Source organism: Xiphias gladius, chromosome 24, assembly GCF_016859285.1.
Source record: "Xiphias gladius isolate SHS-SW01 ecotype Sanya breed wild chromosome 24, ASM1685928v1, whole genome shotgun sequence".
Lineage (NCBI taxonomy): Eukaryota > Metazoa > Chordata > Actinopteri > Istiophoriformes > Xiphiidae > Xiphias > Xiphias gladius.
This window is the reverse complement of record NC_053423.1, coordinates 25,938,399-25,951,241: the sequence shown is the minus strand read 5'-3', so window position 1 is coordinate 25,951,241 and position 12,843 is coordinate 25,938,399. Positions and strand designations below refer to the sequence as shown.

At 43.6% G+C, this 12,843-nt stretch overlaps 1 protein-coding gene across 1 annotated transcript; it reads left to right on the top strand.

The window, feature by feature from the left end:
• Window positions 1–349: 349 nt before the first annotated feature.
• LOC120786493 (zinc finger protein 184-like) lies at window positions 350–12,643 on the top strand. The gene is made up of 4 exons (XM_040121966.1): window positions 350–871; window positions 2,572–3,791; window positions 7,011–7,494; window positions 9,308–12,643. The coding sequence occupies exons 1-4, from the start codon at window positions 586–588 to the stop codon at window positions 10,732–10,734; spliced, it is 3,417 nt and encodes a 1,138-aa protein (XP_039977900.1). The 5' UTR covers window positions 350–585; the 3' UTR covers window positions 10,735–12,643.
• The last annotated feature ends 200 nt before the right edge of the window (window positions 12,644–12,843 follow it).

Genomic DNA, 12,843 nt, shown 5'->3' with positions numbered 1-12,843 from the left:
ATGGGTTGAATGTCCATAGTGTGTAAAGATGATGTCAGATAAGTTAAAGGAGGCGTTGTACTGGACTGGTGAAGATAGATCCAAAACATCTATCTTCACGTAATTCGATAGATGGATTGGATCACACTGTACAGGTGAGTCTAATAAAGTCTGCCTAAGACTTTACTGATCCCAGGGCAAAATTCACAAACTACCCGGCAGAATATAAAGTATGGTCAGTGCATCAGCAGTTCTTCTCCAATTACATGTATTATCCTGCTCGATGAGTACTTTCCCTTTTGGTACTCAAGTATATCTTGACGTTTGATCCTGACACTTTTGTGCTTTTACTTGAGTATGTCTAAGTAAGTAATCTGAGTACTTCTTCCTCCGCTCTCTAGAAGTCAGACTCATCAAAAATGTCTGAACCGAGTGAGAAACGTCTGCAGCGCCTCTCGCTCTCCTCCAGTCCAGCAGAGGTCGCTGTTCGCTGTTCGCGCTCCTCCAAGCGAACTGTCGTCGACGCGGAACTCGGTGTCTCTGTTTACCTCCCCGCTGGCTCTCTTTGTTCGCTGGAAGCCTCAAACTGCGCAGAAAAGGAGGAAAATGTGCGCCGTGCAGCTGCTGCGGGTGTCGGTACACGAGCGGATCAGCGCCGCCGCTGAAGACTTTCTGCTGCGGGTGGAAAAGGGAGAAGACGCGGCTGAAATCCCGGCGCTGAGAGCGCTGCTCACCGAGCGGCTAACGGCGGCGGCGGAGGAGATTGTCGGTCTGTTTGAGGAAACCGTGGCGGAGTACGAAGACCGAGTGGAGCGGTCGGAGCGGGAGATCTGCCGCCAGAGGAGGCTGCTCGACGCCGTGCTGAAGCCCGAAGTCAGGCTGCACCGAGCAGGTCAGTCCCTGCTCGCTGGACCCGGAGGACCCGGAGACGGCAAACATGCTAAACATGCTAGCTAGCATCGGCCCGGCAAACATGAAGGTTTTCACTGAAGTGAAACATGATTCGGAAGTTTTCTGTCTCCCGTCTGAGAAACAGATACAAACTACATTACAGGATAGTAAAACATGAAAACGACTCGATTTTTCAAAGATAAAACAACAAATGCACTGTTATCAGGCAACAACCACAACTCCCAGAAGTCTTACACAACGCATCGCTAGCAAAGCCTCATGGGAGCTGAAGTTTTCACATCCTAACAGAACAATCGTGATGGTCATGAATTCATCATTCAGCTGCTTGTGAGCTGTGTGAATATTTTTCAGTTTATTTATAAAATGAAAAATGTTGACTTCCCATCGGCCGAGGTTCAGTCATCGAATCGCTCGCTTTATCCAACAGATCCCAAAGATGTTAGTTTATCTTCAGATGTGATCAAGAGAAGACGCAAACGTTTGGAATTTTTGGCTTGAAAAATGACTGAAACAATTAATCGATTATCAAAATGGTTGCAACCATTTGGATTTTTGATTTTCTATTAACTAATCGGACAATCGACTAATCGCCGCAGCTCTAACTTACGGCTGTAATTACTGTCAAAAGACTGCATGATTACGAACATTTAGAAAGGATGGATGTCCCAAGGCTTTAGTCTGAACATGGCCCTAGTCCTCATCCTCAAAGCCTGTTCTCTTGTAACGTTTACAGTGAAAATACGAACGAGTACCTAAGGTACGCAGCCAGACAGGGTCTTCGCCTTTGTTTTATTTATTTCAAATTCTCATTTGAGGATAAATCCCTTAAGAGGCACCATCTTGTTTTCAATGAGGGCCTCAGAATGACTTTACTTATTATACTTGTGATACCACTGGTACTAATTCTACAATGTTAATACAACACAATTAATACTACTGTACTAACTAGCTAGACCCTGCAAAACAAGAACGCTGCTGCTACTATATTTCCATGTCTTCAACGTGGATCATCAGCTGGTGAAGACTTTATCTGGGACCTGTTGGCTTTAGCCTCGAATATTGTCTTCTCATGACTAAAGTAAAAATTCTGAGGCTATGGCTACAACTGGATCATGGAGGCGAGATCCGCTGCCTCCTTTATAGACCTGTCAGGGTTGTAGGTGGAAGTAAACAAGCCGCCATCACCGCAGTGAGGCCTCCCTCGTAAACCTGTGCTAGAAAACCTAAATTTACCCATAGGTTTCACTTTTTAAGAAATCTGTCTAGGAGATGCGATGGAACCTTCTACGTGTTGAAAATATAATCATCACGTGAAAAACCTAAACTTTTAAGCTAAATTTAGTCCAGTTTTACCAGGCAGCTCTACATCTCCTCTGTTCTATGCTGGTATCAGCTGCTCCAATAACAAACTGAGTTGCATGACGACAAAGTGCCGACCAGGGACAGCTGGAGGCTGAGCGGTCTGCCTCCTCAGGGCTGATGGTGAGCCGCCATCCTGCTGATCTGTGAAAACTGATAATCTTATGCTTCCTGGCCGATGCTCCACTCGTCCAGTATTGTGTGTTTCAGGCGTCTTTCTCCTTTTTGTAATGCAAGAAAAGATGGTATCATGGTAAACATGTATCTGGCTTGGGATGTCATAAACCTGAGTTTTCCACAATGTGTGTGTCTGTATTTCAGTGTGTCCTGCAGACGTCCAGCAGCTGTTGGTGAGGAAAGAGATTTCCGCTGAGCAGGAGGAGTGGAGCTCCAATCTGGACCAGGAGGACCCACCAGAGCCCCCACACATTAAGGAGGAACAGGAAGAACTCTGGACCGGTCAGGAGGGAGAGCAGCTTCAAGGGCTGGAGGAGGCCGATATCACCAAGTTCACATTCACTCCTGACCCTGTGAAGAGTGAAGATGATGATGATGATGAAGAGAAACCTCAGTCCTCACAGCTTCATCAAAACCAGACTGAGAACAGAGATTCTGTGGGAGGAGAGGACTGTGGAGGACCAGAACCAGCCAGGAACTCAGATCCAGACAGACATTTACAACCAGTTAGTGAAGACAATTCTCCAGCCTCTACTGAAACTGATGACAGTGATTGTGATTGGACACAGTCCAGTGAAGCTCAGTCAGGTATAGAGATTGTTAAAAACAGTGAAGCTCCTGACACTGATATAGGATCTTCAATGAAAGAGCGGCCGTTTCCTTGCTCGTACTGTGGTAAAAGATTTAGCCTCAAGGGTAACTTGAATAGACACATCAGAGACCACACGGGCGAGAGACCATTTCCCTGCACAGGTTGTGATAAATCATTTAAAGACAGTGGATCATTAACGGCACACATGAGGTGTCACACTGGAGAGCAGCCGTACAGCTGCTTGTTCTGTGGGAAGAATTTCAGTGGAAGGGGAAACATGACCAGACACATGAGAATCCACACAGGAGAGAAACCATTTACCTGCTCGGTGTGTAATAAAAGTTTTCACGTTAAAGAACACCTCAACAGACACATGAAGTACCACACGGGGGAAAAACCATTCAGTTGCTCTGTCTGTGGTAAAGGTTGTGCTCAGAAAACAGACCTGAAAAAACACATGAGAGTCCACACGGGAGAGAAACCGTTTAGTTGTCCATTCTGCGGAAAGTGCTGTGCTGAAAAAGGAGACTTGACCAAACACATGAGAGTCCACACAGGAGAGAAACCATTCAGTTGCAATATCTGTGGTAAAAGTTGTGCCCAAAAGGGGAGCCTGAAGATTCACATGAGAATCCACACAGGAGAGAAACCTTTCAGCTGCTCAGTCTGCGGCAAATGTTTTACAGTTACCGGACATCTAAAGAGACACATGAAGCTCCACACAGCAGACAGTCAAGTGACCGAGTCTGCAGATTCTTATTCAGGCAGCACAAAATGAAGCTGACGCTGTTGAACCGCTGAACGCATCATGATGGGCCGTTGGTCAGGATAGGTCAGCGAGGTGGCTGAGCCCATGTTTATCAAGCTTCTCAGATTCATGTCTTGCCATCAAGGGATTTTTAATTATTCAGCTGTGATAAATTAACTGCAATCAGTGATTTAATTGATCAAAAATACATTCATTGATAAGGGTGGCTCTTCGGAGCTATATCAAAAGAGCGACTTGGCCTTCGTCATGAAGGCCTGTAACAATTCACGTAGCTGAAATAAAGGAGATTCTTCCAGTTAGTCAGATAATGTTGCCAAATAGTTTTTTCACTCTGGTTCTCTGTCACTTGAGCTACTTGGCTTAAATAGTGAGAGCACATTCTTCCTCCTGAGCCAGATCACCTGAGTAACAAGCACTGTTCTTTTACCCAGCCTGAACCCAGTGCTCTGAAAGGACGTCTACTGTCCCAGCTACGAACCCTGTGTAGAGAACCCACTGATGATGCAGGGGTACAGTGCACGAGTAGCTAGGAGATAATCAATGCCCAGTGGCAAAGGGAAGATTACTCATAGTGAGTACTGCTGGTCTACGATCATTTAGAGCAGCTGAATCACAAAATCTGATCAGAGTGCTGCAGCCGTAGTGCAAACGTTACTGGCACAGTAGTACATTGTTGTACTGCTGAAACCTTTAAGGACTCCTGAGGTATCACACTCTAGCTATCATCTCTACACTGGCCTTGTTGTTGTACTAATTCATTTTTACATCTAGAATACTAAATATATATAGTAGGCAGCATAGAGGCTCAGTGGTTAGCGCTGCAGTCCCCCTGCTGGAGTATTAGTCCTAATATTTCAAATCCACCTGGTTCTATCTGTGTCTGCTTGCGTTTCCTCTGGGCACTTCAGTCTCCTCCCACAGTCCAAAGATGCGACGATTTGGTGAAAACAAACACGTCCCAAGTTGACCAATCACAGTTCTTGTGTTTCTAAATGTGGGATCTCCGTCGCTGCTAAAGCCCCAACGTGTTGTGAAGCTTCCCGAATACACGGCTTCAGAACTCTGTGTGGTGAATTCATTTGGGCACATCGGAACACAGCAGCCGTACTCAGGTGTGGACAAAAGCAACCATGCTGAGACCTTTAGAGGAAGTGGCCTTGGTCTGGTCACAAATTGTGGAGGGGTTTGTTTGTGGTGGGAATTTGATCCAACCACAGTCTGACCCAAATGAAAGACATGCTCTGCAGGTTTGAGATGAATGGCTCACAGGTGGGAGGAGAACTTGAAAATGGTACTCAACTCAAAGTACTGGTACTTAAAAGAAATTTTACTCAAGTAGAAGTAAAGTTACTTGTGTACAAATGTAGTCACATAAAAGTACAAAGTCAGTCAAAGTCAAAAAATACGGCGTGATAATGTTTAGCTAACGCTAATCTGAACCATGGCCGCATCATTTTATAGTTAGACCTGGTCCAGTTGTGAACGCATTTAGAACATGTATGTGGACCGTGAGCGGAGAACCAGCTCCTCTCTGAACACGGAGCTCTGCCCTCCAGCGGCCACAGTCTCACCAGCAGCTGCTTCCTTGCTGAGCCGCTGATCTGGCTCTTTTAATTTGTTACCGTTAATCATAACTTCATCACGTGACTTTTATGTTTTTACTCTGTAGAAACTTCCACTTTCAATATAACAAAGTAAAGTACTTGAGTTAGAAAAAAAAAAAAAACTTACGTCAGTGTGAAATAACTGATTTTTTTTAAAAATAAAAAGTACAAGTACATGAAAAGCAACAACAACTTGGTTACAGTAACGAGATTAGATGTAACTCGTCACTTCCACCTCGACGGCTCATGTAGCCAGGTGAGCTTTGCATGCTGGGATGCAGATGAAGACATCAACAGCTGCTAAGACCTAACAGGAGAATGAATGGGGGTAGGACCTGGACTAGTTTCTTGATATTTGGGCAGATAGGAGCTGCTTCTGTGTCTCCTGTCCTCAGACACAACTAACCAATGAGAGAGGTACATGCTGACCTTGTTTTTATTGATTCAGTTTTCCCTGCTTGATTTTTTTTTTTTGTGTGTGAAAAGAAACTGAACTAAGAGTAAAAAAGCAAACCAGCTTATCCACTGATTCAGACCAGAGCAAACTATGGGTTTGAAAATGTCCTAATATTCTGGAGGAAACCAGTCGACCCGGATCGCAACCTGAGGCAGACGGTAAAATTTATCTCCAATGTCAAACCAGATAGATGTAAATCTGAGAATATGAGGGCAGCGAAGACAGATTTCCTCCGAGGAGCTCGATAAACATGGAGCCTGAACCACTGCTCACACAAGGTTGTGTTGATGAAGGAAAGGGTCAGAGAGATGAGTTCTGGTTCTGCTGTTTGGCTAAAATTCAGCCTCCTAATCGCCACGTCCCCGCTTCAGCATGTGAAAAACCAGTTTATAGTTAGGAGAAAATGGACAAAACAGACGAACAGCTGCAGGACCTGAAGAAGAGCAGCAGTTTGCTTTAAGTCAAACCCAAAGAGAAGATCGTCTGTGGAGGACGAAGGGAACTTCTTTGGCTCGTAGTGACTGAAACAAGTGCTTTTCTACTAACTGGCCTGTTTTAGGAGTAACTGCTAGGTATCTATTGTGAGTTTCTCAGATTATTTTGCCTGAAAATGTTTCATAGCAGGCTTGTACTACCAAAAACTGAGGTTAATATTTAAAAAGTCGCAAGTCAGCAAATTGTTTAAGGAACTCAACACTAATCATATTATGTAATTATATAAAGTAAAAATAAAAATGATCTCCTTTTATGATTTTGTGTAAAAAGCTTTATTTTGGCATTTAAATGTGAGCATTAAATTGAGCTTGAGGGACCTTTGTGCCCCGAATTCACTCAGTCAGGTGACGTTTCCTTACAACCAGCTCCTCACGTCTGATGGTCAGTTTGAGGTATCAGGGTTGAGCTGGCAGGTTTCGGTAGTCGCGTAGTAGTAGTAACTCAGAATGCGAATGAAGTCCTATGATAAATATGTTATTCTTCCTGCATAATGAGTTCTTCAGCTTTTGCTACATCAAGTGTATTTTGTTGCTGATACATTTGTACTTTTATTGAAGTAAAATCTTGACTGCGCTTGTAGCAGAGTATTTCTACACTGCGCTGTTTGTACTTTTGCTGGAGTATGTCTAAGTAAGTAATCTGAGTACTTCTTCCTCCGCTCTCTAGAAGTCAGACTCATCAAAAATGTCTGAACCGAGTGAGAAACGTCTGCAGCGCCTCTCGCTCTCCTCCAGTCCAGCAGAGGTCGCTGTTCGCGCTCCTCCAAGCGAACTGTCGTCGACGCGGAACTCGGTGTCTCTGTTTACCTCCCCGCTGGCTCTCTTTGTTCGCTGGAAGCCTCAAACTGCGCAGAAAAGGAGGAAAATGTGCGCCGTGCAGCTGCTGCGGGTGTCGGTACACGAGCGGATCAGCGCCGCCGCTGAAGACTTTCTGCTGCGGGTGGAAAAGGGAGAAGACGCGGCTGAAATCCCGGCGCTGAGAGCGCTGCTCACCGAGCGGCTAACGGCGGCGGCGGAGGAGATTGTCGGTCTGTTTGAGGAAACCGTGGCGGAGTACGAAGACCGAGTGGAGCGGTCGGAGCGGGAGATCTGCCGCCAGAGGAGGCTGCTCGACGCCGTGCTGAAGCCCGAAGTCAGGCTGCACCGAGCAGGTCAGTCCCTGCTCGCTGGACTCGGAAACACCCGAGCGATGCCGAGATCGAAAGGCGGCAGCTGCTAAACCAAACTCTGTATGTATCTGCGTTGTTGTTCTTTTCAGCGGCGGGTTTGATGAAAACAGGCGGTTTGTCATAAAGTCACACCGGGAGCCTGGAGGAGCTGCCGGCGCTGTACTCGGTGGCTCAGCTAATGGGGCTAGCCGTTGCTAAATACCGACCCCGTGGGGCCAGCGCGGCCTGCTGGACAAAATCTGAATGACACTGACAAAGTTGTGAAAGTGTGAGCGAAATATTGAACCGGTCGTTGTGTGCACTGGATAAAAGGTCTGCTGTCCGACAGGACTCAGGTGTGGAGGGGAAACCTGCTCGATATCTTAGGAACAGTCTGTTTCAAGTGCAGGCCACAGTTGGAGAATTTACAGAGCTGCTCTGTGTGTTCGGTGACATTTGATCAGGTGACATTTTCCTTTATTACCATAAAAACAGTCACTGTAGTGGAGCCGAGATGATCAGTTGATTGACAGAAAATGAGCTGCCAACCACCCTGATAGTCATCAACGAAGCGATCGCAGGATTTGCTGCTCATCTTTTACCTGCTGTTCTTTTCTTCCGTGTGATCAGTAGTGTGTTAAAATGGGACAGTGTCTGTTAGCGGCGCGTCTCCCCCTTCTCTTCAAAAGGTCTCTAGATGGTTGGCCCAGGATTTGATACTAAAATGATAAAGACAAATAAAACTTTGTGTTACATCTGACAGCTCAGTTCAGCTGAAATGAATGTTGTTTCAGCTCAGTGTGAGTAGGAATTGATATTTTTACTAGGTCATGAATTTCAACGTAGCATATAATGACAGGAATAATATTTGTTTAGACAAAACCCAGGCTACCAAGTACTTCACAAGGCAGCAAATTAAAAGTGACAAATATAAAATCAAAAGACATGAACCAGACCAGAATAAACAAGTAAAACCACTTCCAGTAATTAGAGCTGTAATGATTAGTCAATGAGCTAATTAGTCGATTGAGAAAAACAAAAAGGGAAATTATTATGATCATTGATTAATCGTTGAAAAATTGAAACTCTTTGGACAAAACAAGACATGTGATAACCTGACATTGGGCTCGGGGAAACTGTGATGGGCATTTTTCACCATTTTCTCATGTTTTATAGGCCACACTCCTGTTTTTATTTCAGCTACTGAATCAGAAATTTTCCATAAAATGATTTCACTACAGTGACGTGCGAGGGACCTTGTGTCCAGTCTATAGCACAGGAGTCGATTTGGAAAGTTCAGCTTTTGACAGCCGGGTCGATTGATCCACCATCTGCAGTGGATGCTTTCTGGACACATGCAAGTCATGCTCATTGATATAGGGAATTCACACCTGACTGATGGACAAGGAAAGGGACTTTGATGCGGGGCTCAAACTCTAATGGAAAGGCCGGATTGGTGCCGTTGTACATGGTTTAAGCATGTTTCATTGCCTTTATTTCCATAGACCTACCCAGCTTAGGTTGAGCAATATTGACGCGTAGCTTTTACCAAAATGTTACCTTTTACAACGGTCTGCTGAGCTCACTTCTCTGTAACTCCACACCCCCAGATTTTACTCTTCAGACTCCACCAATGCAGACTCACGTGACATCACCTGAGGACATTCAGAAGATTTCACACAGCTCCGTCCGGAGACACTGAAGGATTTTGTACAACCTTTTTCACATGTGCATCGTACTCCAACTACTGGAAACAGATTGTGATGTGTAAAATCCGTGGAGTTCCCCTTTAAGCCCTCTCTACTCTCCCCTGCAGACGTCCAGCAGCAGTCGGTGAGCAAAGGGAAGCTTCCTCCTGAGCGGCAGAAGTGGAGTCTGGACCAGGAGGACCAGGAGCCCCAACACATTAAAGAGGAAAAGGAGGAACTCTGGAACAGTCTGGAGGGAAAGCAGCTTCAAGGACTGGAGGTTCCCAGGTTCACATTCAGTCCTGACCCTGTGAAGACTGAAGAAGATGATGATGATGATGATGATGATGAAGAGAAACCTCAGACCTCACAGCTTCATCAAAGCCAAACTGAGACCAGAGATTCTGTGGAAGGAGAGGACTGTGGAGGATCAGAGCAAGCCAGGAACTCAGATCCAGATGGACATTTGGAACCAATTAGTGATGACAATTCTCCAGACTCCACTGAAGTCAGTGATGATGACTGGAAGGAGACCGGGAAACTGTCGGGTTTGAAGACTCTCAAAAATAATAGAGTTCCTGCCAGTGATATGAGATGTAGTTCTGGTGAGAAACCATTTAGCTGTTCTGAATGTGATAAAACATTTAGCTACAGTTACCTTCTGGGGAGACACATGAGAACTCATACAGGAGAAAAACCATTCATTTGCTCATTTTGTGGTAAAAGATTTTCACAAAAGGGAAACATGGTTTACCACATGGGCCGCCACACAGGAGAGAAACGATTCAGCTGCAGTGTTTGTGACAGAAGATTTACTTGGCTCTCGGGGGTCAAAAGACACAAGTGTGCTGATGACACATTTGTGTCTGTTGGTGAAACAGAAGCTGATGGAGAGGACTGTGGAGGACCAGAACCAGCCAGGAACTCAGATCCAGACAGACATTTACAACCAGATACTAAGGACAAGGCTTCCGAGTCTTCTGAGACTGAGACTGAAGACAGTGATGGTGATTGGCAGAAGACCAGGAAACTTCAGTCCGGTCATACTGGCGATGCTGTTAATACCAACAAGAAACCATTAAGGTGCTTCAGATGTGGTAAAATGTTTGGCTGCAAGAAAACTCTGCTGGCACACATGAGATATCATGCAGCAGAAAAACCTTTCAGATGTTCAGTTTGTGAGAAACGTTTTTCATGGAGTGACAGTTTACAGAAACACATGAAAATCCACAGGGGAGAGAAACCGTTCAGCTGCTCCGTGTGTGGTAAAACTTTCATTCAAAAGGGAAATCTGCAGGTACACATGAGAACTCACACAGGAGAGAAACCATTCAACTGCTCCATTTGTGATAAAAGATTTGCTCAGCGCTCGCACTTAGTTGATCACATGAGATGTCATACAGGAGAAAAGCCTTTCAGCTGTTCGGTTTGTGAGAAACGTTTTAGGTTTAGAGGGGGTGTTGTGAGACACATGAAAATCCACATGGGACAAGCCAGTCAGCTGCAGGGTTTGTCACAAGAGATTTACTCAGAAGTCGGGACTGAGATACCTTAAATGTGTTGTCGCGAGCAGCAGCGGGACATGAAGCCGTGCGATCAGCTGTTACAGAAAAAAGAAATAAGATGGAGACAAACCATGTTATCCACAACATTATAAGTGACAGAAATGAGGTCTCTAGATGAGAATGATTCCTCCAAAGGGCAGAATGTAGCTCTTCTGAATAGGAACAGGAGCATTTGCAGTCCCAAGTCCAATATTTACTCATTTTCTGCTCCACCAGCTCTTAGCAGATATTTGACGTTACATAATGCTGTGAGAATTCAAGGTCACATGACCCAGTAGGAGACCAGGAACTCTGCCAAACTGTTGCCTTATATCTATTATTGTAGCAGAGGCACATTCAGTGCTGCAGTCAGTTTACATTTAGTGTTCAAATACAAAAAAGAAAATTTAAAAAAAAGTTAACTGGTTAAACAAGATAAAAACTAAAGCACTGCATGGACCTCGGGTGGTGTGAAACATTTACAAAACCAGATGAACTGTTGTTTGAAAGGTCATTGTGAGCAAAATTTTAGGTTTCACCTGTGTATTGAGTAGAATGATGATTCTTTACCTGGTGTGTGCTTTGAAATATCCACAGAGTCTGCGTCTTCTAACGTAAAACCAGAGAACGTCTCTCTCTCTCTGTGTCAGTAGACCCTTCTCATGATAGCAGAACCAACAGGTACGGGAGGGCAGAGCGAGGGGAGATTGTCCACTAGTTAAATCGATCCCGGACGGGGTCGTTCTTTCGGACAGAAAAAATAATTAAAAATACTAAAATCGCTTGCCAAATAGCCGCCCAGGTATGCTAATATACCTTTGCCCAAGTTAAGTGTGTGTTTGGGGAACACTGCTGAATGTTTTATAGTTAAATAAATAAATAAATAAATTGTTTTACCCAAACGAAGGATCTTTAATTTTCAAAAAATTAATATTTCCACTAGTTTTCACTTTCTTGCAACCAACTGTTTCTGTGTCGTCTTAATAAAGTTTTATCACATCCAGAAGTTACTTGGTCCTCCATTTAAAAAGAAAAAAAAAAAAAAAAGTCGGATTTTGTTAAATGTAGCTTCAGAAATGAAAAACCCACATTTTAAGATATTTTGACTGGATATTTTCCCAAGAAGGATTATTTAAATTTCCTTGAAGATTTTTATGATAAAGTGCTCATATTCATTGCAGATATATCAAAAATGTAAAGATGTTATATTATTTCTTAATCAGCTTTTCTTACGCTTGTAACTTAGAGGACAAAGCTAGAGAAAGATTAAATATTTAAAATGGAAATTTTAGTTAAGCACAGAAACACAAACGTCATTGTCAGTCTAAGCACAAGGTTTAAAGTCAGCAACATATTCAAAGTGTATGACAAAATAATCCGTCTTGGGAAAATATCAGCAAAATCTGTGGCACAGGTTGATGGAAACAAAGTGAAAACTAGTGGAGATATTAATTTTGAAAATGAAAGATTCTTCGTTTGGGTAAATGTATTTATTTTTATTAATTTGATAACTATAAAACCTTCAGCAACAAATATTAACATGAATACACGTAAATGATCCCGATGGTTTCTGGGATGTTCAGTACAGATCTCAACCCAATCCAGTGAAAAGTAAGTGACTGTTTTCAGCCTCACCAAAGAATCACAGGAATGATCAACTTTAGCTCCAAGGGACAAACCTCCGAAATTCATAACTAAAACAGTGTTTGGAGTAGAGCTGTAGGACTTTGCAAGGTCCTGTGAATTTAATAGTTTTCACATGAATTTTTTCAAGAAAGTCCATGACATGAGGTGGGAGGTCCTCGGTGAGTTGGTATGGAATAACCCGAATTTAAAAAAAAAACGTTATTACTGTCAGTTTATGGTTCTGTGTAAATAAACATTCAGGCTGCTATTAATAAAATGTATTTTAGAATACTGGCTCATTCGTGTTTCTTTGTTGTTGTTGGAGTTGGCAAATATCAGAAATGTCTCAATTTTAATGCAAACGATCGACATCAGAACCAACGCAGTTCTCTTCATTTCCTCATCTATACATAGATGTCTTGATAGTTATGAAGTTAAACAGTGGCACTGAATTAGACTGTATTGATTTGAAAACTTAAACATTTTACAGCCTG

What these genes read in the sequence shown, in the direction of transcription:
- LOC120786493 (XM_040121966.1), top strand. Translation starts at nt 586, where the DNA reads ATGTGCGCCGTGCAGCTGCTGCGGGTGTCGGTACACGAGCGGATCAGC. An exon ending in AGTCAGGCTGCACCGAGCAG is followed by an intron (nt 872 to 2,571) that starts GTCAGTCCCTGC and finishes TCTGTATTTCAG; the next exon opens with TGTGTCCTGCAGACGTCCAG. An exon ending in ATTCTTATTCAGGCAGCACA is followed by an intron (nt 3,792 to 7,010) that starts AAATGAAGCTGA and finishes TCCGCTCTCTAG; the next exon opens with AAGTCAGACTCATCAAAAAT.